Raw genomic sequence first — 24,183 nt, forward strand, 5'->3', positions numbered from 1 at the left:
AAAGAAGGGCAACTTCAAAGACTTTAGAAAAAAAACAATATACACGAAGGAGAATGGTAAATTCAATGCTTCACAAAGAAGCTTCCATTTACCAAGGAAGCCACATCTTCTACTCAAGAGACACAAAGTGACCTTCGAAATATCACTTCACCAGGGCTAAATGGACTTCTGACCAATAGGATCAACTGATAAAACAACCAAACTGTTTGTTTTTTCCCAAGGAATAATTTCAGCCAAGATTATTCCAGGCTTGGTGATTGCTTGTCCTGTGGAATCTAATTGGCACTAGAACTCTTGCATCAACTTCCTGCCATGATAAAGAAGGTGTTAAAGTTGCCACAACAAAGACCCATCTGCTTAGACCAATGACATACTTCTACCTAGAATACATAAAGACAATCCTCTCTAATAAAATGGTAATATGCAAATTAACCATCACTCCGCTACATAAGTCACGCCCACCAGCCAGGCCACACCCACCAACCAATCAGGGCGAGTATGCAAATTAACCCCAATCCAAGATGGCTACAGCCACAGAGAGCAAGGTTTCCCAGGTAACAGAGCAAGCCAAGCTTTCCATAGCCGTTGCAGGCCTAAGCCTCCACTCAAGCTACAAAGTTTCAATTATAGAAGGTAAACAAATTCAAACAAATGGCGGCAGAATGGAGCTTGAGAGAGTAGGCCAGGGTTGCCGGCGGCAACAGGGGAAGCAAAGCTTTCCGCACACCCTGGCCGGGCTCACCCACTTAAGGCTACAAAGTTTCAATTGTAGAAGGAAAATAAATTCCAGATACCAGGGCCTCCCCTTGGGTTGCCAGGGGGCGTGGCCGGCCTGCAAACCACCACAGGCCCCTCGCTCAGGCCGCCCCACACCCCAAGGGAACCCCCACCCTTATCTGTGACACCCTTCAGGGCAAACCAGCTGGCCCCCACCTGTGTACCAGGCCTCTATCCTATCTAATAAAAGAGTAATATACAGATTGGTCATCACTGCAACACACAATATAGCTGCCCCCATGTGGTCAAAGATCCTGCCCCCATGTGGACACAAGATGGCCACTACAAGATGGCCATTACAAGATGGCCAGCAGGAGAGGGCAGTTGGGAGGCACCTGGCCTACAAAGGAGGGCAATTGAGAGGGACCAGGCTTGCAAGGAAGGGCAGTTGGAGGTGATCAACCCTGCAGGAGAGGGCAGTTAGGGGTGACCAGGCTGGCAGAGGAGGGAAGTTGGGGGCAAACAGGCTGGCAGGGGAGCAGTTAAGCATCAACCAGGCTGGCAGCGGAGTGGTTAGGGGGTGATCAGGCTGGCAGGCAGAAGCGGTTAGGGGCAATCAGGAAGGCAGGCAGGCAAGCAGTTGGGAGCCAGCAGTCCTGGATTGTGAGAGGGATGTCCGACTGCCCGTTTAGGCCCGATCCTACCAGGATCGGGCCTAAACGGGCAGTCGGACATCCCTCCAGGAGTCCCAGATTGGAGAGGGTACAGGCTGGGCTGAGGGACAACCCCCCGCCGTGCACGAATTTCGTGCACCGGGCTTCTAGTCCTATCTAATAAAAGAGTACTATGCAGATTGGTCATCACTGCAACACACAATATAGTTGCCCCCATGTGGTCAAAGACCCTGCCCCCATGTGGACACAAGATGGCCACCACAAGATGACCAGCAGGAGAGGGCAGTTGGGAGGCACCCGGCCTGCAAGGGAGGGCAGTTGAGAGGGACCAAGCCTGCAAGGGAGGGCAGTTGGAGGTGATCAACCCTGCAGGAGAGGGCAGTTAGGGGTGACCAGGCCGGCAGAGGAGAGAAGCTGGGGGCAAACAGGCTGGCAGGGGAGCAGTTAAGCATCAACCAGGCTGGCAGCGGAGTGGTTAGGGGGTGATCAGGCTGTCAGGCAGAAGCGGTTAGGGACAATCAGGAAGGCAGGCAGGCAAGCAGTTGGGAGCCAGCAGTCCTGGATTGTGAGAGGGATGTCCGACTGCCCGTTTAGGCCCGGCAGTCGGACATCCCTCCAGGAGTCCCAGATTGGAGAGGGTACAGGCTGGGCTGAGGGACAACCCCCCCGCCGTGCACGAATTTCGTGCACCGGGCTTCTAGTTTGTTAAATAATATAGTAAGTTAGCCCTCTCACAGTCCGGGAGCCCGCATCAATGGCCCCAAAGAGGTAAGCCACACCCACCGGGCTGGGGCTCTGCTATGGATGCCCCAAAGAGGTAGGCCCTGCCAACCCAGCCAAGGCTTTGGCAATGGATCGCCCCTCACAGAGGGAGGCCCCGCCCACCCGCCAGTCAGTGGCCTGGGCCTCCCTCTTTGGAAGGCAGCTATGCTAACCACTATACCACCAACGCCCCAAGGGCCTCCCTCTTTGGGGCGATCGTGGAGCCCCCCAATTGATCGATCACCCTGCTGGCCGGTGGCCTAGGCCCCCTCTGCAGGGTGATCGTGGGGCGATGGCCAGGCCCCTGACCAATAGCATCGCACCTGCCTTGGCTGGCCTGGTGCCAGTGGGTGTCATAGCGTGGTCCTGGATGGTCGTCCAGATAGTCGTTCAGCAGTTCGGTAGATTTGCATGTTGCACTTTTATTATTATAGATATTTAAGTAACTGCATTCAGTCTACATTGAACAAATGTTACCATATCACAAGTGACTAGATAAAATATATAAAAATAAATATTAGCCCTAGCCCATTTGGCTCAGTGGATAGAGCGTCAGCCTGTGGACCGAAGGGTCCCAGGTTCGATTCCAATCAAGGGCAGTACCTCAATAGTAGGTTCCTCCCCAGCCTGGGCCACATGCAGGAGGCAACCAATTGATGTGTTTCCCTCACATCAATGTTTCTCTGTCTTTCCCCCTCTCTACCACTCTTTCTAAATCAATGGGAAAATTCCTTGGGTGAGGATTAAAAAAAATAAAAATCTTCATTTGAAAAATAAATAAATAAATATTAAATGTAAATATAGGAATCACATTTTCAGCCCTAAAGCTGACCAGCACCCTCTCTAAATTAGTTGATATAATTAGTGTGATCAGTTTAATATTCTAATAATTCAAATGTGTTATGTATATACCCTTTATGGATAATTATATGTGAAAATTATGAAATAGATATAGTTCAAAAACATCTCTCTCTCTCTCTCTCTCTCTCTCTCTCTCTCACACACACACACACACACACACACACACACACACACACACACAATGTGTACACCTCTGTAAACTGCCTCTAATGGTGCTAGAGAAAAAGTGTAGCTAGAATTGTTAATCATATCAGCTGTAAAAATTATTTTAAGAACTTACTTTTTAAAATACTATCTAGAGGCTGGGAGCAGGAAGAGCCAACCTGAGTAGAGCAGTCCATACACGGGAAGAAAAGGACGCCTGCAGACAAGGGTTCGGTCTGGATAATTATTTGCTTGGCAGGGAGGGGTCTCTTGTACATTGTAGGCTGATAGCAGCATCTGTGAGTCTAGCCACCAGATGCTGAAGCAATTCTCAGTTGTGACAACTCAGACTATCTCCAGACATTGTCAAATGTGCCTGGGGAGAAGGTAGTGGGTTGTACAGTGTTCCCTGGTTGGGAACCCATGGCCGCCCTGGTTGCGCTCTGACCCCTAGATGCCATCCCAGTTCCTGCCTGCAGATGCAGAGGGAGTTGGCCTACACCAAGGTCAGACATCAGGTGACAGCTCACTGCAAAGTGGAGCGGCTTCCCAGACAAGGTGGGGAGTCCCCTGAATCGTGTGTTCATCTGTGACCAGTCCAGGAAAGCTATGTAGATTTCCCAAATCATCTGTTGAGGTCTCAGTCCTTTAAGCCAAAAAATCAAAACAAACCAAAACAACTATGACAACAAAAATGATGTAATCCTCTGAAAATGAGGCAGCAAAACAATCTAATGGCTTAGAATATTACAGGCAGAATCTCGTGGGGGGGAAGATAAACAGAAACTGAAGGTTACAATGATCTTTACTTTTTCTTAATATGGCTTAGCATATGCTTTTTAAAATTCAGAACTGGTGTTGTAGTTTACTAATTTAATTGCTTTCCTATTTTTTTTATCACATTATATAGTAAAGGCATCTCTGCTTGCTTAGTATTAAAAATAGACAGCCTGTGTATCAACCTTAGGTATGTTGCTCAAATTATAGTTTAGTTAATTCCTAAAAGTTAATGACCTCACTTGTCTGAGGGAGGCAAGATCATAAAGTGGAAAAATAGCAGAATAGTGTGGTGGTTACAAAGAGCTCCATCCAGAGTCATCCCTACCCTGTGACTCTGGGAAGTTACTCTCTAAATCACAGCCTCCAATTATAAAAATAGGAATTATGACAGTGCCTACATGCCATTAGGTTTGTTATAAGGACTCATAACCTAAGGCTGCTAAGCCCTGAGCACAGTGTCTGATAAATAGTAAAGGTTCAATCAACAGTAGATAATCCTCTTGCTATAAAAATTATCATTTGCATGCTTGTAATTGGAAATGACCATGGATAATCAGCAATTTCATTGTGTCACTCTTAGAAGTGAGAACTGGATGAGAAAACATTCTCTTTGCAGAACATGACAGTATTCTCAATAAACGCTACATTTTCTTTTATTAAAAAGGAAAATGAGGGAAGAATGACCAAGCTCCCTTACTCAAGGTTTCATCCCTTTTTACCTTTCCAGTGTAGTGGAACCGAGACTGGAGGTATAGATGTGGGTAGAGCAATAGCCATTCCCTCATCTGTGTTTTATTATTCATTGGATGGTTCCCTCCTGCAGCCTACACAGAACATACTGTCCTGGGAACAATGAGTTTGATTTGACATTTCACTGGGGCAAATGGCTCTTCTCATAGCTAACAATATTCTGGGGCCAAGAGTGGATCTCCAAGTGATTTCCCTTCTTCCAAGTTCTCATTCATTCAAAATTTGCTGATATAATTTATTCACCCAATGCAAACTGATTGAGGATCATCACCTGCCAAGAATTTCGCAAGGAGCTGGAGGTATCTTGATGATCACAGTTGGGGCACTCAAGGAACTTAGCCTGGGAGGAAAGCCAACATTAGCTAGAGGGATGCATAATCTCCAACTGAGCCAGGAAGTAGTTCTTGAAGAGTGTAAAGCCTCCCTCAGCCTGCAGCATCAGCAAAGACTTCCCTGAGTAAGTGACACAAGAACCGAGTGGAAAGCTCGGATGGGAAGCTTGGAACCGCGTTGCCCAGATTCCTTCTAGAAAGGGACTGGTTTCATATGTGTGAAATTTTGAACTCTGTGTCAGGACTTCCAATCTTGGACCAACAGCATGATGTAAGGGCAGAGTGAAGAGGGGAAGAGGGCAGCTGTCACCCGACCAGACACCCCTGTTTATAAGATCATGGCACTGTCTGCCTTTTCTTGGTCTCAGAGAGCTGTCCTGGTTTTTGATCATCACTTTAATCTGGTTCTACGAGCCAGACACTGGGGCTCTGGATGATCTTTCAAAAAATTCCCTTTTGCTTAAGGTAGCCAGAATTAGCATCTGCCGTTTGCACCCATCAAGCTATTTGCATGCCACATTGCTTTCCTCCACACTTATAGTTAGGATTATGCGTGTCTATCTCCGCAACCAGACTGTCAGCTTCTTGAGTTATTTCTCTTTGAACCTCCAGGACCCAGAGAAGTGACTGACTGACACTCAGCAAATGCAAAATGAATTTGATTTTGCACATGTTCAAAAAATTAGGTTTGCCAATAATAAATACAAAAGTTCAAGTGGATGATTAAACACCGAGAAAAAGCTTGATTGAGTAAAAAAAAAAAAAATACCTTACATCAATTTCACACTAATGTGGAAATCTCTATGCTCTGTAGTTATCTTCTCAGATATTACTTTTTTAAATAAACTGCATGGAGAAACCCAGTGTGCTAATAACCATACTCCTGCAGCATCCTTGCCTCTGAACTTATCATCATTCAGCACTTTTACCACCGCGCTTCCAAATGGGTAAAGCTCCTGAGGTGGGCAGGTCCACAGCATCACTCCCAGGAGCCAACCTCACTCACCTCTCTTTGCCCTTTTCAACCCTTGGGGCAATCCGGGAAGCCCAGTAGACAGCAAGTGAACTTGGCTTCCAGAGAAATCAACATCTGTTTTTCTACCCCTAATAAATAAAGTGCCTCTGCTCTATAGATTCGCAGTGCTGTGGAACTGCGACCTAGAATGAAAATGGAGATAGGTTGTTTGGTATTTTTTGTCCAGTTTAATGGCTTTTTATAAAAGATCTTGGTTAGTAGGTTTATGCTGCAAGAATCTATGGCCTGCGTAAATTTTATCTGGTTCAAATAATACTACAATGTCCTAAAACTTGGGTATTATACACTTCCAAAATGTACAATGTCGTCAAGGTTTTATGGCATTTCCTACAAAAATGACTCCACAGTCAGGTAGCACTTCATCAGCTGCAGTGTGAATTCAGGTATCGGAGCAGAATGCAGCAGGAAAACGGTGCTGCTCCCTGACTTCACTATCTCAGCCACAGGGGGGTTATTCCACGGAACAGTTTTCATCCATGCATCTTTCTATTCCCCCATAAAAAGAATTCCATATCTTGGATTATGGAGTAGAACCAAAACTATGGTGGTAGGACCAAAAATCCATTACTGATGACTTCTATTTTCCTACAAAAGCTTGATCAGAGATATTCTGCCATGTGGGGGGAGTAGGGCCAGCGTCTATTCAACTTCACTTCCTTCTTCAAGTAGCAAAACCGTTAGAGTACCAGGTCCGTGCCTGCTGCGCAAACATGTGACCCCATTCGTGTGGCTTATGGAGTACACAAGACTTCTGAGACCCAGAGCTCTGAAGGCGAAGCTGACAGATACGAGGTGCAAGTCTAGCCTCACCAGGTTAAACGTGGCTATGAAAGGAGCATACCTAGTTCTACTGGCATCAAAACACAGCGCTCACTGCCAAAGAGTCTATGAGGAAGAAATATTAAGTAATACGGCACCTCTGACATTGACATGTGTTTGTTATTCTTCTATGCCAATCCATCCTAACCCAAAGCTTATGCTGTCCCAATCCAGGCCTGCCCTAACCCAGCTAATTATGCTTGAATTTAGGCAAAACACTAAGGAGTATTCCGTCCCAAAGACAATGTTTCAATGGCCCATTAGCTTCTGTATTATTTCCATATTCTGAATTGGGTCCTGAACGGTGTTCATCACTGTAGGGATTGTTTCTCTTTCTCATCGCAGGTATAATAGAACTCCCGCCCACTCACTGTGTTGCCAGTGGTATTAGTTCCTCCCCAAATGTACTGGGAAACACTCAGTGAAAAAGACTTGAAGCAGAACAACCTCTTCAATTATACATGAAATATTTCTTCATTATCTACATGGTTTAAGTAAGTGGACTTGTGATCATGTTGCCCAAGGAGCCATGGTATAACCAAGGGCTTTTGTTTTAGGGCTTTCATACTGGTTGCCAAACCTTTGAGTCTGTGGAGAAAAGTTTAAAATTTCATAAACTATGCACATCGGCAAAAGTGGACATTTGTCCCTTCAGCATGAAAAGTGCCTTTCCCAAATCTTTACTGAGATTATTTTTTATTTCTCAAGAATGAGAGTGCTCAGTCTCACCTCCTGGTAAAACGAACACTTGCGATGTTCTTCCTAGATTCATTCCCACATAGGGTGTCATCGTCAGAAAACTAGAGGAAATGAGGCGTATTCCCTTAATTTGTAATAACCATCTTATCGTATTTTCCCAGAGACAAAAAAAACTTGTATCTAGATTGTATGACCTTGGGTTACCCTACCATAAGCCTCAGTTTCCCTCAGTTTCTTGGCTGAATAACTGTACCTGCTTCACAGAGTCCCAGTCAAGAGTAAGTGAAGAAAAGAAAAAGAAAAAAAAAGAACAACAAAAAGTGAAAAAAATAAAAGAGTAAGTGAACAGTGCATGTGTATCCAGCACACAGCATTCAACAAAAGTCCGTACAATGAAGGTCACTTTTGTCCTCATTCTCTGCTTGGTATTTAAATGAAAAGAATTCTTTTGAATCCTCAGCACATGTTCCAAGAACTTCCACTTAACTGTTTCTCTGTTAGTCCCGCCTGCCCTAGACAGCCCCTTTGATTCAGAGGTCCTTGGTGGTCCCTTCCCGGCGATCTTCTAATTATCTGTACCAATTAGCTGGGACTTCAAAAGGGGGATCCAATGACCAGGGCCTTGACTTTAAAGATCTTGCCAGAAATGAATTAATAATGTGATCTATCTGATCACCAATATCCTGAGAGTGCGGTGGGCACAGCTACACGGGCTTGCGACTTGTGCAGTTGCACAGGACCCGCACTCAGAAGGTTTTGATGCTCTGCTATTACCCCATCCTGAAATTCACAGTCAAGTTTGAAAAAGGGAGCCCCACGTTTTCATTTTTCACTGGGCCCCACAGATTATGTAGCTGGTTGTGACTGGAGAGTTTTGATTAGTGGGCTGTGGACTATTTTAAGTTAAAGGGATTGCTCTAGCTTCTGTTTTAAGAATAGGCTGTAGGAGCCCCTTGCTGGTTTGGCTCAGTGGATAGAGCATCAGCCCTAGGACTGAAGCATCCTGGGTTCGATTCCCGTCAAGGGCAAGGACAAGTTCCTCAGCTGCAGGCTCATCCATGGACGAGGTGCGTGCAGGAGGCAACCAATCGATGTGTCTCTCTCACATCAGTGTTTCTCTCTGTGTGCCTCTCCCCCTTCCTTCCATTCTCTCTAAAAATCAATGGAAAAATATATCCTCGGTGATGATTAACAAACAAAAAAAGAATAGGCTGTAGGAAAGGAAAGGGTAGGAGCAGGAAAAACAGCTAGGATGCTGTTGATATATACAAGGTGAGAGATGATGATGGCAAATGACACCAAAGAAGAGACCAGTTAGACTCCATTTACCTGATGCTACGGCACAGGTCACCAGCCACAGGCCTATCTATGGCAGTGTCCTTGCCAGCTGGCTCTGTGCTCACCACTGGTTCCTGCCCAGTTTCCATGCTGGCTGCCTGCTTTGTACTATATTTTCTTACAAGAGCAGGTGTTTTCTCTTCTTGCCTACCTTTTTCCTATGGTCCCCCCCCGCCCCCCGCCGCCAAAACTGCATACAGTAGCAAATGGGATTCTCCAAAAGAAAATCAGATGTTGTCACAAAATCTGGATCCCCCCAAAGGAGAAAATGAGCTGCTGAAAGAAGGAAGGAAAGAAGGGCCCTACCCAGGTCATGCATCTCCTGTGTTAGGTCACTGTAGTCGGGGCTCACTACACACTCCCTATGGTCTCTAATTAAGTAATGGATGTGAACGTTGACCCCCTCCTAAAATCTGTATGGGTGTGCAGGATAAAATCTACTGAAGTTTTTGTATATACAAAATGCATCTAAAATATCTTTAAAACCAATAAAATACTTTGCTCAACTCTCCATAAGGAAAAAGGAAAGACTAATTTTTTGAACTTGTTTTTAGACTTACATCTAAATTTGTACAATTCTCTCTATGGTTAAGCTGGCAAATGAAAAGAAAATACCATCACTGTTTAGTTTCCAGGTAATCAAATAGAAAACTCAACAGGCCTTGCTTAGAAAGACACGATACAATCACGGGTGAGTGCCATACCAGTCAGTTACAAGCTTGTACTGCCTAATCTAAATTTCTCGAAGAATACTCTCTGCTTCTCAACATGCTCAGAAATGTCTCTGCCGTGACAGAGCATGGATGATACCCATCCCCAGCCTGAAGGGCACTGCCAGCTACTCACCTTTTTCTGAAGAACATTGATTTTCCTTTCCTTCACTTCTAACATATCCTTCATGTCACGAATCTCCCCGGCCAGCGTCCCCTTCTCTTCTGTGAGATCCTGCAGCTGTTTTGTTTTTTTATTGAGAAAGGATTCTTTCTCTTCCAGGCGTAATCTCAGCGCATCTACCTGAAACCAGGAAGAAGAAAGAAGGTAGTGGTCTCGGGGCGGAGTCATCAGGAGGCATCAGTCAAGCCCGGGGAGGGGGTGGGACGCAGCAGGCCTTCTGAGCACAGCGTGGTCACACCACTGCTCAGGAGCATCTCGATGCCACGCGTCTGTCAGTCTGTCTCTACCTTAAAGCCCCACTGCCTGTGTATCTGAACAGTGATACATTTTTTAATGTAGACTTTTTTATGAAAGAAGATGTTATGAAAGAGTAGTGTGTCTCCGCGATGCCCAGGGAGGGCACAGCACTCACACAGCAGCATCTGCCAGGAACCCGGAGAAGAGCCCGACACCGTGAAGGAACACTGACATGGAGAAAAACACTCCTAAATTAGAAGAATACAGCCCTGCCAACGTGGCTCAGTGGATGAGCCTTGATCTATAAACCAGGAGGTCATGGTTCGATTCCTGGTCAGGGCACATGCCCAGGTTGCAGGCTCAATCCTCAATATAGGGCTTGCAGGAGGCAGCCGATCAATGATTCTCTCTCATCATTGATGTTTCTGTATCTCCCTCTCCCTTCCTCTCTTTGAAATAAATAAAAATATATTTTTAAAAAATACATTTGCCAAAAGGAAGTAAATGCTGCTAGAGGGAGAAAATGTGGAAATGACACCCACTCGCCAGCTTTATGGAAGACTACTTTCCAAAGAATAAGAATAAAAAGAGACGAAGCATCCCCAAAGTGCCTGTTTCTACCTTACCTCAAAAATTAGATTATTACAATCCCTGCTTTTCAAAGGTCAGTAATAAAATGAAGAAATGTAAGCTTTATTTTTTTCCAAAGACCACATGTAAAAAAATTACATGGGTGCTGTGGGGTGTTTGAGTGAAGGAAGATTTTAATCCTCACTCATACCTGGAATTTGATAGGTAGGAACTACATCGACAATCAGGAAATAGTGCTAAAGCCTGTTAGTTATATTATCAAAATAACCAGGCAAAACGAGTAAAAGTTTGTCTCGGGGAAGAAGAAATGGGACAGGGATAAGTAGGGGCTGCTGCATCTCACAGCAAATTGTGCTCACTACACTAAGAGCAAGAAAACGTTGATGAAAAGGGGAAAAAAGACAAATTTTAAAAAAAGATGCAGGAATGACATAATGAGACACAATAAACAGCAACGTAAATACTATGAGGACAGAGTCAAAGGCCTCACTTGGAACAATGAAAAGAGAGCATGAGGTGTCAGGCTGGGGTCTGCCCCTATCTGGCTGTGAGGATGGGGACAAACAACTCACTCCCCCCACCCAGCCTTTGAGCCTCAGTTTCTTCCTTCATAAAACCAAAAGATCGGAACAGAGTGCCTGACATTTTAGGATTTTAAAGACAGCAATCAATCTTGGGTAGAATACATCATGAAAAGTTGATGATACTAGAAAGAAAACAATTATTAGGGTAGAATCTCCATTTCTTACACACATTCCATGAAAGGGGTGCCCAAGTTTGACCTTCCTAAAGGTCAAAAGTGATGAGGAGGTGGGTGAGTAGAGTTTTCCCAGTTTCTGTCCCTGAGAGGAGGATGACGCTGGGAGGTCCCAGCAAAGGAAGGGGTGACAACAAGAGCCTGAAGTCCAGTGGGCAGAAGGACCCTGACTGCAGTGTGGACAGGACGGGTATCAGTGACTGCAGAGGTAAGAACTGCAGACTCTTCAAACATCTGCTCTTCTCACATAATTACCATAGAGATCTAGGGGCCAGGAAGGTGGAGGGGATGCTCATGTCTGGGGATCTTCCCTCCCCTAAACGAAAATTGATTCCAGTTGCACTGCAGTTTAAACATAGAGATTCTCGAGTGACCTGTCTTTGTTTAAAGTTATCTTCACCTACCAATCTGGAATAAAATCAATACTTGTCTTTGGATTTTCATCGTGTCAGGTAGAAAATGAATATTTTTTATACGTAAAGAATGGCATCTGTGGGTTCCTTGTAAATTGGCAGGACATGCTGAGCAGATTAGGGCACTGGTTACAGGTAAGGGCTCACACTCCGTTGTGGAGACTTGAACACAGGCTGACCAGGACTCAGTGTGACTCTAAGAGGAAACTGTGGTCCCATTAGCCCTACATTCCAGCTATGAAAGATGGGTGGTCTCTACCAGGACTAAAGAAAATACCCAATATCCCAAACTGTGATATAAATCAATTGCAAAATGGGAGGTAGTGCGTGGTGCTGACGAGGGTTTAGAAAAGAGACTCTGTATTGATGAAGAATACACGTAGCATGTGTAGGGCCTTCTCGCCATGCATGACTTACCAGTGCCCAGCTGCATCTTCCTGAGCCCAGAAGAGATAAAAATAAACAACCCTGGCTGGAAGAATTTTCCTCCAAGAATAAAACAGACAGCAGGGATGGTCGTGATCAACACACTACTCTTAACACCCAAATTCTACATGGCAGGAGACTCTGTGCCAGCTCAGGTCTTCGGCTTAGGAGTTTATTTTCCATGCGCCCAAAAGCATGTACTTAGCTTCAAAGGAATTTGAATCGTGCCCTTCAATCACCTTCACTCTATCTTTACAGCTTTGCACAGTCTCCTACAATCAAGAAACAAAGCTTAAGGGCCTTTTTTTTTTTCTTTAAGACAAAACTTTGACCTGAACTGCATCCAATTCTCAACCAACATTAGCCCCGTTTGCAGTAAGCAAGTATGACATCATTTCTAAAGTCAAATTTTGACTTCCAGATGGTGCAAAACCGCAAGCAGGCGCATGGGCCTTCTGATGCACAGAAGTTTAAATACAGGGAAGATCAAGCAAGAAAGAATAGAGTCTATTAAAAATTGGAATATGTAGTTTCAAACTGGGTATCAATGAGTAGGATTAAAGTCGCCCTCACTAATATTTGGACTTCACTCAACAGTGTACATCGGTCAAAAAGAATCAGAAAGGCCTTGAAGTTTAGATTATAGTCCAACATCAGGTAGAGACATAAAAGTTAAAATGTTAGAGAATATGAAATACTTTTCTTTGCCTCTTCACTCAACACCAAATAATTTTAAGGGCCCTTGACTCTCTCTCTTAAACTTTGGCAGTTGACTCAATAATAAAACTTGGCAAAGCAAAAAGCACTATTATTTCCCAGAAAAAAAGAAAGAAAAGAAAAGAAAATTAGAACTGTATGATATAGTCAGTGCATAAAGACCCATCGGTTGAGTTTCCAATTTTTACATCTGACTCAACTGCATGGGAACTAGTCACCTCATGTTAAAAGTAGGACAATCTTTTCATTTTAGGAGAATTACTCATTTCCTTCTGATCCAATCATGTGTGTATTTGTGTATGTGTGTGTGTGTGTGTGCGTGCGTGTGTGCACGCGCGCCTGCGCGCTTAAGCCCATATAACATATGAAAATTTAACCTTTTATCTGGCAGTATAAAACACAAAACATTTGTTATCACTTCAGTTCCAGGTAATAACTTGAAAGAGAAGGACCATGGCAACGAAATTGGCAAAAATTGCCAAAATCGGAGTTAAACATTATTAATCTTCATGTCAGCACCCAGGAATTATAACCAGCTCCAATGGTGAGGTATGTTTGGAGAAGTTCTGTACATCAGGCTCCCGACCTTGCTGCCATATTTCACACGGGCCTTCAGAAACAGCTTTAATGTTGTGACAAAACACTAAGTGCTACTCGATGTGTCATAAATAATTTTTTTAAAATCAAATGGTTCATTCCAATGTTACAATGACTGCAGCAACACTTGAGAGAGAAAAAGAAACACTTGAGAGAGAAAAGGGGGCACTTGAAATTTTTCACGGATTAAGTACCACTCACTTGACAACGCTTCGGGAAGTGAACAAACAGGGTATCGCAAAGAACAACTTTCAAAGAAAATGAAGCTGGAGCCCTCACAAAAGCTCCTGATACAGTTTTCTTTCACATTCAAAGTTGAGCGTGTTTGTTTTTCCTAATAGGAGACTTGGGTTCAGGGTGTATTTGAAGTTGATTCAACTTGCAATCATTCAAATGGGAGTCAGCCTCGAGGTTGGAAGGCTGCACAGTGGACACAGCCTCCAAAGACACAAACACTAAAAATACCCTCAAATGTAAAACTTGCTGTGGGAGTAACCACTGCTTCTCACTCGCATCCAGTTTTCCTCTCCTTCCTGAACACAGGGAAGGTCTCCCTTGCAGGAAGATGGGGCCATTTGTCTTATTCAAGAAGTAGAAAACAGAAGCGGCACACATCTCTTCTCCATGCTTCCCCCTCCCCGCTCTGCCCCTTCCTCAGAGACCGCGGAGGCTACATGTTCAGGATGGCGGAGCTACAAGACAGCAGAACCTCCATAAATCTGGATCCTCGGGAGACCGCAAGAAGGAGGAGCATCCCCTACCTTCCGCCCACCAATCCCCAACACCCAACCTGGGTTGTACTTACAATACGATGCACTCAACTACTCAAAAATTATTATAATAATTTCCCCTGTTTTTGTTAAGAGGTGGGCACCTTACAAGTAGAAAGATTTGATTGTCTTTGAGATTATCACAAACCTGAAAGAAATAGGGCTGCTGTACCTCCCCCTACTCCTTCTGTGTGTCCAATCTCAGCATCTACTTTCTCCTATACTTTCCCCCCAAATCCAAAGAGAAGGGAAAGGACAGAGAGCCAAGGGCAGAGCTAAAAGGAAGAGGTAGCAGAACCCTGGGGAATGGACTCAGAGGTTAAAGTTCAAGACCTTAGGGAGAAGAGAGAAAGAGATTGAAGAGGAAGCGTCCCCTTAGGCCCACTGGCTTACACTTCAGTTTGTATAGATAAGTGGCTCAAGGGGACAACTCTGTTTTGCAAAAGTCTCTGCATTATAAATATATGTGTTCAAGCAACTCGTGGAAATGACCAGGGACTTACCCACAGGCCTTCCAAAGGTTGAGAACAAAACTAAGGTGTTATGAGCAAAATGAGGATAATAACAGTACCTCCTTCATCAAGTTATTTTGGGGACTAAATTGAATAACATGTAATGCACTTAACACAGTGCCTGGCACCCAGAAACACTCAATAAATTTTTGCTATTGTTATTATATTTTATTATTCCACTTTCCACAGCCTCCAAGCCAGTGATTTATATACTGTAGGAATGCAATAAAGGCTGCTAATCAACAGCCCTCAGGAAAAGTGGAGAGCCAGCAAATAAGGTTTTGTGCTCTAACATGTACCAGGGTGTTATATTGTCTGTCATTTACTTTAAATTATTTCAGCATACCTTGTATGATATGTGTGTCTGTGTGGAGGGGTGTCTGGGTGTGTGTGTGTATTTCTCAACAGGGAATAAATCCTCCAGGGTAGTTAATTAGCCTTTGAAAGACTTCAATTAAAAGCTGGCATGCCAGAGTCAGCTACCAAAAGTGCCTCGATATTCTTTATATTGATGAACACCTGAAATTTGGTCAATTAGCATAATTGGTGTGAGGAGAGATTTTTCCTTGTTGTAGTGAGTGGTGTTTGAGATGTGTGGATTGCCTGGAAATGTTGCACAGGCACTTGACTCTTACAGGAACGAGATTTCAGGCAGTGTGTCCAATGGCATATGATGCAAGCCACATCCGTAATTTTAAACTTTGTAATAGCCACATTAGAAAAGTTAAAATGAGGTAAAATTAATTTTAAGTATATTTAATCTACACTATCTCCAAAATGTTATTATTTAGGATGTAATGAATATGAAAACAATTACTGACATTTTATTTTGAATATTGTCTTCAAAATGCAGCATTCATGTTACACTTTCAGCATATCCCAATTAGAACTAGCCATCGTTCAGATGCTCAGTGGCCTCATGCAGCTCAGGGCTACCATATTGGACAGTGCAGGTCCATGGTTAGTAAGCCCAAAAGTTTCAATCCTTCGATTTCTCTCTCCTCTGCATAAAGATGCTTTCGGGAGGATTCTGGCCCAACAGCAAACAAGACTGTCTGAGACCTGCCATAGGAAGTATCATCACACTGGCCTAATGGGAACCTTCTGTGGCCTCAAAAGGACAGAGAGCTTCAAGGAGCACAGCTGAACAACTGTGATATAAAACCAAGAGTCCCACAGCCTTCCTTTCTCCAACCATCAGAGGCCAATGACCTCGACCAAAGAAAACCACATTAAGTGTCAATGACCTAATGGGCTTGGTAACTCAGCTAGCATGGTCTCTTAGGAGTCTTGTTGAAAAGAAGAGTTCAGAATAATCATTGCTTTTTAAAAGTTCCTGCACCTAATCTCAAATTATAGCAAAAGTTGCCTTTCAGAAAAAAAAAATGTCCTTCAGTTGCTGTTTCATAAAAAAAGTGCTATTAGGTGAGGGTGTGTCCGACTCTTATCTTATGCTTGGGTTATGGCCTTCTATTCTTTAACATTTGCAGCTATTTTTATTTCAGAGTTCTCTTCTCTGTAGGTACTCTTGTCTCACCAATAACTAGAATTATTTACTTACTCATTTAAAGAATATAAAGACTAGATTTTGTGTAAGGCATTGTTCTAGTTAGAGATACAGTCTTTTAGCAGGACCGTCAAGTCTATGACTTACTGAACACACGTTTGTAAAGTTGGGAGTGGGGTACAGCAAGTTTTTCTTATGTCAATATCATTAGTAAACAAGATTTTTAGGACATGATGAAAGTAATACAAATATAAAATCTAAAAACTTATGCAAAATCCTTGTAAAAAACTGTACTGACAAAAGGCTAATTTGTAGATGTCTGTGTTTATTAGTGAAAATGTATATGTGCATGTTTGTGTGCGTATAAAATAATAAAATTCATGATTTAATGGATATCTATCAGCTAAAAGCTAACCTGGTATTCAACAAAATGGTTTAGTTAACTGAGGGCTACTCTTGACTGTGTGATCTTGGAACACTAAATGTCTTTATTGAGCTTTAAATAAGTTTGCTTTATACCTGCTCCACTGTGTTCAGCATCATTTTGGATTCTAATAAATTTGGGCCTAAAAAAGCTTTTTAATACTAATAAGTATAAACACATGATTTTTTTTTCTTTTAAAAAATGTTTTCTAGCTTTGCCTAATAAAAAGCCTTAGAAAAAAGTGACCAATAGCAATGAGGAGCCGTGCCAAACACAAAATTTTAGGTCAATGGCAAGAAATATAGAAACGAGTATAGAATACCTCAGTGAACCAGACCGCAAGGAAATAATAAGGACCAAGTCTTCTTACTGGCCAAGGACCAGAGAATTTGATGCTGTTCTATGGACAGACACTAGGGGGCAGGAATGAAGGCTGGGACAGATAGGGAGCTACTGCAGCCTACCATGGTGGAGGCCCTGATAGCCACAACTAGGATGCAGGCGCTGCAGAGGGAGAATGTGGCTATGTTTGAGACACATTTTGAGATACAATCAAGATGCTGGTGGCAGGACGGAGAGTTTATATGTACAGGGATAAACGGAAGGAAGGAATCAGAGATAACTCCTGGGATACTGGCTGAAGTAACTCCACAGGTAGTGGAATTATTGCCTGTGCTAGTAAAGACTGGGAGAATCAGACTTGGTGGTAGGAAATCAAGAGTTCAGTATTAGGTACATATAGTTTGAGATGCTAGAAAACATCCAAAGGGCAAACGGCTACATGACTTGGAATCTCCCGAGACAACAGAACTTAGGCTAGAGTCTCACCTACATGTGAATGAGCAGTCCTGTGATTATATCAATATTCCTCCGGCAGATGAATTAGGACAACTACTCCGTGTTTACAGACTGATTCCCACTTAGATGCAGCTGCCTGAGATCAAGTTTGAAATCTATGGTAGTTGAATACAAGAGAATCCCTCTCCTAAAAGGGTCCCTGATTTTCAATCTTTAGTTTACAAGGTCTCTTCCCTCATAGTCCAGAGAAACAAGAGATTTGGTCATTTCAATCATTCCCTTAAGCTCTTCCAGGCGGCTAGTTAATGCCAATGACGTGTTTATCCTCCTGGGGATCAATGCAGTCAGGAGAGGGATACTGACTGGAGGAAAAAAGGATTGTAGGATCCCACTTCTGGGTGCTGGCTTTCACCTAGCAACCACAAGCTTATACATTTGACCAGGGGGGAAAAAACCTAACTTATATTTTTAAAATATAAAATTTAGATAGCACAAATAGAAAGAATAATGCCTGTATTATAGAGTGCTCCATAATTTACAATATACCTTTCGGTTAAATTACAAATCTGTTCTCTTACACAATTTCAATTCAAAAAGTAAAATTCAGGGATATTTAGCATTGTATAGCCTCATGCTGTGCTTATGAAAGTTAAGTTACAATCACCAGCTTGTTAATAACACAGTTGAGATTTTCAGGTTGTAAAGATTCATTTTGTCTTACCTGCCTGTCAAAAAATTATACCCATGTCCCACATGCCACCTACTTGAGGCAAACAATGCTGGGTTATGAGTGCTTTGTATCACCTACAGGGAAGAATTCATATCATATGTGGGTTAATAATCCAGCCAACTTTATAAAGCCTGTTTTCATACTTAAGTTTTTGGCTACTCCTTACACTAAAATTAGGTGGTTTTAAGTGACTAGTCCAAAGTTCAAAATTTAATGTTCAGTTCTGTTCCAGCAAATTTCTGAAAACACATGGGAATTGTAACTCATGTGTTAATACTTAAAGTTTTTGTTAATAAAACTTCCAACACTAACCTTACCTCATTGAACTTACCTCACTGGTTTTTATGCTTACTATAAAACTATAGCTGTCATAATATTTTTGAATTACTACAAAAGGAAGTAAGCCATTCCAAAGTCAATGTTATTTTGCAACATGATGATAGTTATAAATTCAAAATACTTAAAACCAATTTGCAAAGCTATCAATCTTAGTGCCTCCTAACATTTGAAGAGCCCATCTTCAAGACATTTACTATTACAAAAAAACAAGTTTAAGAAAACACTATGTATCATTCATATTGCACTTTCACTTCAAGTAAGCACATTGAATTTAAACATGAACACTCATTTTAACATAAAATTTTTAAATATTGGTCCTGCTTAGATATTCCATGAACTTTCTAAACTATCACTGAAGGCCAAAGAACTGAAATCACTGATAATTTAGCACCAAGATTAAGTAATAATTTTGTGATCTCAAGGTCAGTGCTTTCCAATAAATCCAAATAAGTAACCTCCACCCAGGTATGCTTGACATATGTGTAAATGACTAACACGTTAGGAGCTGTGGTCATTTTATTTTCAAAGAGAATTAAACCCATATTTTAGTCGTGTCTCCCAAATCAGGGCCGGTACTCCTGGAGGATGGGGAGCAGTGTTCAAAGATCCTTGAGTTTGCTACAAGGATTGCTTTATGTTGTCTTTTCTTTTGGATGATGAGCTCAAATTTAAAAAGGACTTATTCTGGATGATGTAAATAACTCCTTAGAACCAAAGATCGTTAAGAGATTTCAATATCTGCCTTTGTGTTTGCACGTAAATTTATTTTGGGGTGAAATGGAAAAAGCACAGGACTTCTTATTTCTCTCCAAATATTATATTCCCTCCAATATACTGGCCATGGGACATCATGCTGACCATGAAACAAGGGTTCGACAGCACCATGGAAACCACAATCAGTGAGGAAACGAGGTCACCACACAGCACACCACTATGCAGACCTCCTGCGCTGGCACCTGTGCCGAGCGGTTGGCTCCATATTCATATCAAGTGTAAATTTACGTCCAGCAAACACAGCTCTTTTCCATAGAAAGTTAATACCATTAACTTAAATTTTATAGGCTTTGACATCATATTTTCACTGAGTGTGTAATTTTTATTTGGTTTCATGGTTCTGTGAGGCCTACAAGCATGCCTACTCTTATCTTCGTACCTAATTAAGTACCACAAGTAATAATTATTACATAAAGCAATCCTGGCTGTCTACAATGTTCTTTTTATTCTTTTTTCTTCTAAAAGGAATTTCTCCCCACGTGTGAGACATATAGCCCTAAAATAAACAGTATGTGTCCTTTAAAGACCCTCCTGAGTGTTGTGCAAAAATGAAATGCAGGGTGACAATGTGTTCCTTGATCAAGCTGACTTGGGAAACGCAGCTTGCTCTCCTGATTCATGGTACACATCAGCATACTAAAGCAAAGATCTTACTTAACTTGATTTAACCACAGACCCCATATTTTTAAAGAACACATAATAATAACCTGCAAAGGTAGTTATGAAAGATTGTTCTCAAGTATCTGTTAGTCACAGCATAGATATGAAATGTTTGCGTATGGTGAAATGTGGACACACCACGGGATTAGATTCAGAAGACCTTGACTCAAAGTAAACTACATTCAGTCAAGCTGTCCTCCATGGCTATCTGTGTGTTAAGTGGTGTGCAGCGTGTCTTCTGTAATTCTCAGGGCCCCCTGTGAGGTAGGTTTTGTTTACAAGTAAAAACCGTAAAGCTCTGAGAGCTTATAGGTAGATTGCGCTAAAGCCCCATCTTCTAGTTCAAGATCTATTCCACCAGCTTACAACCCAGTTCACTTTTGGCTCTGTGGGCACCTGGGGTTGAGACCTTTGGGGAAGTCACTTGCTTCTTAAGGACTCAGCTATCTCCTCTATAAATTAACAATATTTTGTTCAATGACCTCTAAGGTATTCACCTACCCCAAACTTACATGATGTCAGGAGGTGAGTGATCCAGATACTAAAACATATTTTAAAGCTTTGTTAATTAAAGCATTTTGGTATGGATACAGTAAAAATAAATAAATAAATAAAAATAAAATAAAATAAAAGCAGACAAAGTCCAAAATAGATTCACATACTTAAGGAAATAAGGAAATTTGGTATAGGATAAAAGTGGCATTTAGATTCAGTAGAGAAAATACAGATTATTCAATTAATAATGGCTCAAAACTGACTAGTTATTTTAAAAATAATAATAAAGGTTATAATAATAAAGGTAACCTTACTTAATTCCTTATGACAAAAATAAATTCCTAATAAAGAGTTAGATATATAAAAAAAACATAAAAACTGTAAAAGAAACTATGGAGTACATCTTACTTTTGAAACACAGAAGTCCTACCTAAGCAAGAGAAAGGCTTGGCTAGCATAAAAGAAAAAATAGACAAAATTAAATAGAAAATAAAATAATCTTCATGAAAAAAAGACAAAGGCAAATTGCAGGAAATTGTTGCAAATGTTACAGTATCTATAATATGTATCTAAGTGGGAATAAGAAAAGAATGTTTGCTGAGTGTGCATAGAATATTTCTGAAAAAACAAATAGTCAAATAACAGTTTATTAAATATCTACTACATGCTCAGTTGTTAAGTGATAAAAACAAGAATTAAATTAACAGGCTAGTTAATTTCCCTTGTAAGCTAACTACAGCATCACACCAACTACTACAGGGATCTAAGAGTAAGATAAATCCAGTCAGACCCAGGGCTCCCAGAAAATGAACTGATGAGCTGCATCTCCAAAGGACCCCTCCGCAGGGCAAACAGGCAGCTGGTGGAGGAAACCTTCTGTCCTGGAAGAGTTACTTATGGTGACACATATTACAGCTGCTATGGTTTTTCATCTAGTATATTAATACATTGTTGGAAGGCAAGAAAGAAAAATAGCTACAAGTAGGGGCTCTTAGCTAGACTCCTCAAGTGTTCCATCATTTACTGAGCATGATTTAGAGAAAGATACAATCTCTCAAAAACTTCAGTTCCCCCCTCAATGAAATGAAGATAATAATAGTATCAATGCCACAGGAATAACTGAAGCAAGGCTTGCAAGGTGCTTTATAGAAATGTATTAAGAAATAGAGTAGAATAAATCAATAAACAGTGGCTGTTCTTCAATAGTAAACAGTGATATACTAGTAATTTATGATTACCATGATAAATTATATATTGCATCAGACATATATGAGTAAATTTAGTCATTGGTATACTATATGTTAATATTCTACCAGCTACCATAAAAACCTAGTCACACTGATAACTAGGATAACATAAGCTAACACCTATGGAGGAGTTTCATGTGGACCATCAGCCCAATAACTTTGGACAAGTTATTGCTTTCCATTCTACAAGACCCAGAGCTACACAGCTTATATGCAGCAAAGCCTAGACTTGAGCACATGTCTGTCAAAATCCAAAGGGCCTGCTTGGAATATCAAGCTCAGAAAGAGAAAAGCATGGATGACAAACACAAGAGTGAAGAGGAACATGGGATAAAACAACAAAAAAGGTAAAGTTGCTAAAATTATAAGCAGTATCGTACCCTTTCTGGTATACTGGTAGTTATTATTTATAGTGAAAACATTAAGCCTTTGAGCAGTCTTCAGGCTATCATGGTAGAACTCTAATTTATCCTATCTAATAAAAGAGTAATATGCAAATTGACCGTCACTCCAACACACAAGATGGCCGCCCCCTTGTGGTCAAAGATGGCCGGCAGGGGAGGGCAGTTGTAGGCGATCAGGCCAGCAGGGGAGGGCAGTTGGGGGGGACCAGGCCTGCAGGGAAGGGCAGTTGGGGGTGACCAGGCATGCAGGGAGGGCAGTTGGGGGGAACCAGGCCGGCAGGGGAGGGCAGTTAGGGGCAACCAGGCTGGCAAGGGATGGCAGTTAGGGGTTACCGGGCCAGCAGGGGAGGGAAGTTAGGGGTGACCAGGCTGGCAGGGGAGGGCAGTTAAGGGCAATTGGGCCAGCAGGGGAGCAGTTAGGCATCTATCAGCCTGGCAGGGGAGTGGTTAGGGGGTGATCAGGCTGGCAGGCAGAAGCGGTTAGGGGCAATCATGCAGGCAGGCAGGCGAGCGGTTGGGAGCCAGTAGTCCTGGATTGTGAGAGGGAGAGAGGGACGTCCGACTGCCCATGGGATCGGGCCTAAACGGGCAGTCGGCTGGACTGTGGGACACACCCCGCTGTGCACGAATTTTGTGCACCGGGCCTCTAATATATATATAATATAATACACACACACACACACACACACATATATATATATATATATATATATATATATATATATATATGTTTATTATGTGTGTTTATTATATATAAAATATTATGTTTATGAATATATATTAAATTATATATGCTATAAATTATATATTAAATTATATATTAAAGTATATATAATACATTGTACTTATATGTAATACATTGTATATAATATATATTATATTATTATTTCTATATCATATTATTTCTATGTTATATTATTATAGCATATTACAATAATACTAGAGGCCCAATGCATGAAATTCGTGCAAGAGTAGGCCTTCCTTCCTCTGGCTGCCAGTACCGGCTTCCCTCTGGCACCGGCCACCAACAGGCACCCAGGACCCGGGCTTCCCTCCAGCTGCTGGCAGGCACCCAGGACCCAGGCTTCCCTCGCAGCCTCGGCTTCGTCTGGAAGGTTGTCCAGAAGGATGTCCAGTCTAATTAGCATATTACGCTTTTATTATTATAGATAATATATAAAAAATAACATATAATATATACTACCAAATTAAATCATATATTGTTGCTGCCATATATTATATGCACAGTTGACCCTTGAACAACACAGATTTGGCAAGTCCAGTCTGCACTGCCCTCCCTCTGCTGAAGCCCAGGGTGAGTGGCTGTGAACAAAAATCCTGTGTCTGGCCCTTTAAAAAGAAAAGTGGCTTTGTCTCCAGCAGGTTCCTCTCTCCCTGGTGGATAAAAGCCCGGCCACCTTTCACCTCTGGATGCTATGTGGGCCGCTGATCCTGGCTCTGACGCTCTGGGCTGGGAAGCCCAGCCTGGAGTCCAGGCCTCACTCCTCTCAGGAGAGACTCCCCTGCCCCCTGCAGCTGAGACATCCCTCCCTCCACAGCCATGCCTGCCCCCTGTGGGAGCGGGCCAGACCCTCTGGCCACCCCACCCTTCCTACCAGTCTTGAGGTGGTTTCTGCCCTTCCTTGTTTGTAAGTCTCTTCTTCAGCTAGTCTTCAGCTGGTAATTCAGGGTGAATGTTTCCCAGTTTCGTTTTGTTGCCAATTTGGTTCTGGGAGGAGGTGCAAGAAAGATCCACCTGCTCCACCACCATCCTGAAACTTGCCCTTAATAACATTTTCTTCTCTCTAGCCTCCTTTATGTTAATAATACATCACATAATGCAGGTAACATACAAAATATGTGTTAATCAACCGTTGGTTATTGGTAAGGCTTCTGGTTAACAAGTTAAGATTTTGAGGAGCCGAAGTTACATGCAGATTTTCAATTCCACAGGGAGTTGGTGTCCCCCATCGAGTCTA

General features: G+C 42.3%; 1 protein-coding gene across 1 annotated transcript in view; it reads right to left on the reverse strand.

Annotated features, from left to right (window-relative positions):
* Positions 1–24,183, reverse strand: part of ERC2 (ELKS/RAB6-interacting/CAST family member 2) — a gene marked incomplete at its 3' end in the record, with an annotated part of 881,167 nt that overhangs the window by 514,714 nt on the left and 342,270 nt on the right. The window contains exon 7 of the mRNA XM_079794619.1: positions 9,759–9,926. Coding sequence (XP_079650745.1) covers positions 9,759–9,926 — 168 coding nt within the window. The remainder of the gene's footprint in view (positions 1–9,758; positions 9,927–24,183) is intronic.

This window comes from Cnephaeus nilssonii (genome assembly GCF_951640355.1).
Source record: "Cnephaeus nilssonii genome assembly, chromosome: 17".
Classification (NCBI taxonomy): Eukaryota; Metazoa; Chordata; class Mammalia; order Chiroptera; family Vespertilionidae; genus Cnephaeus; species Cnephaeus nilssonii.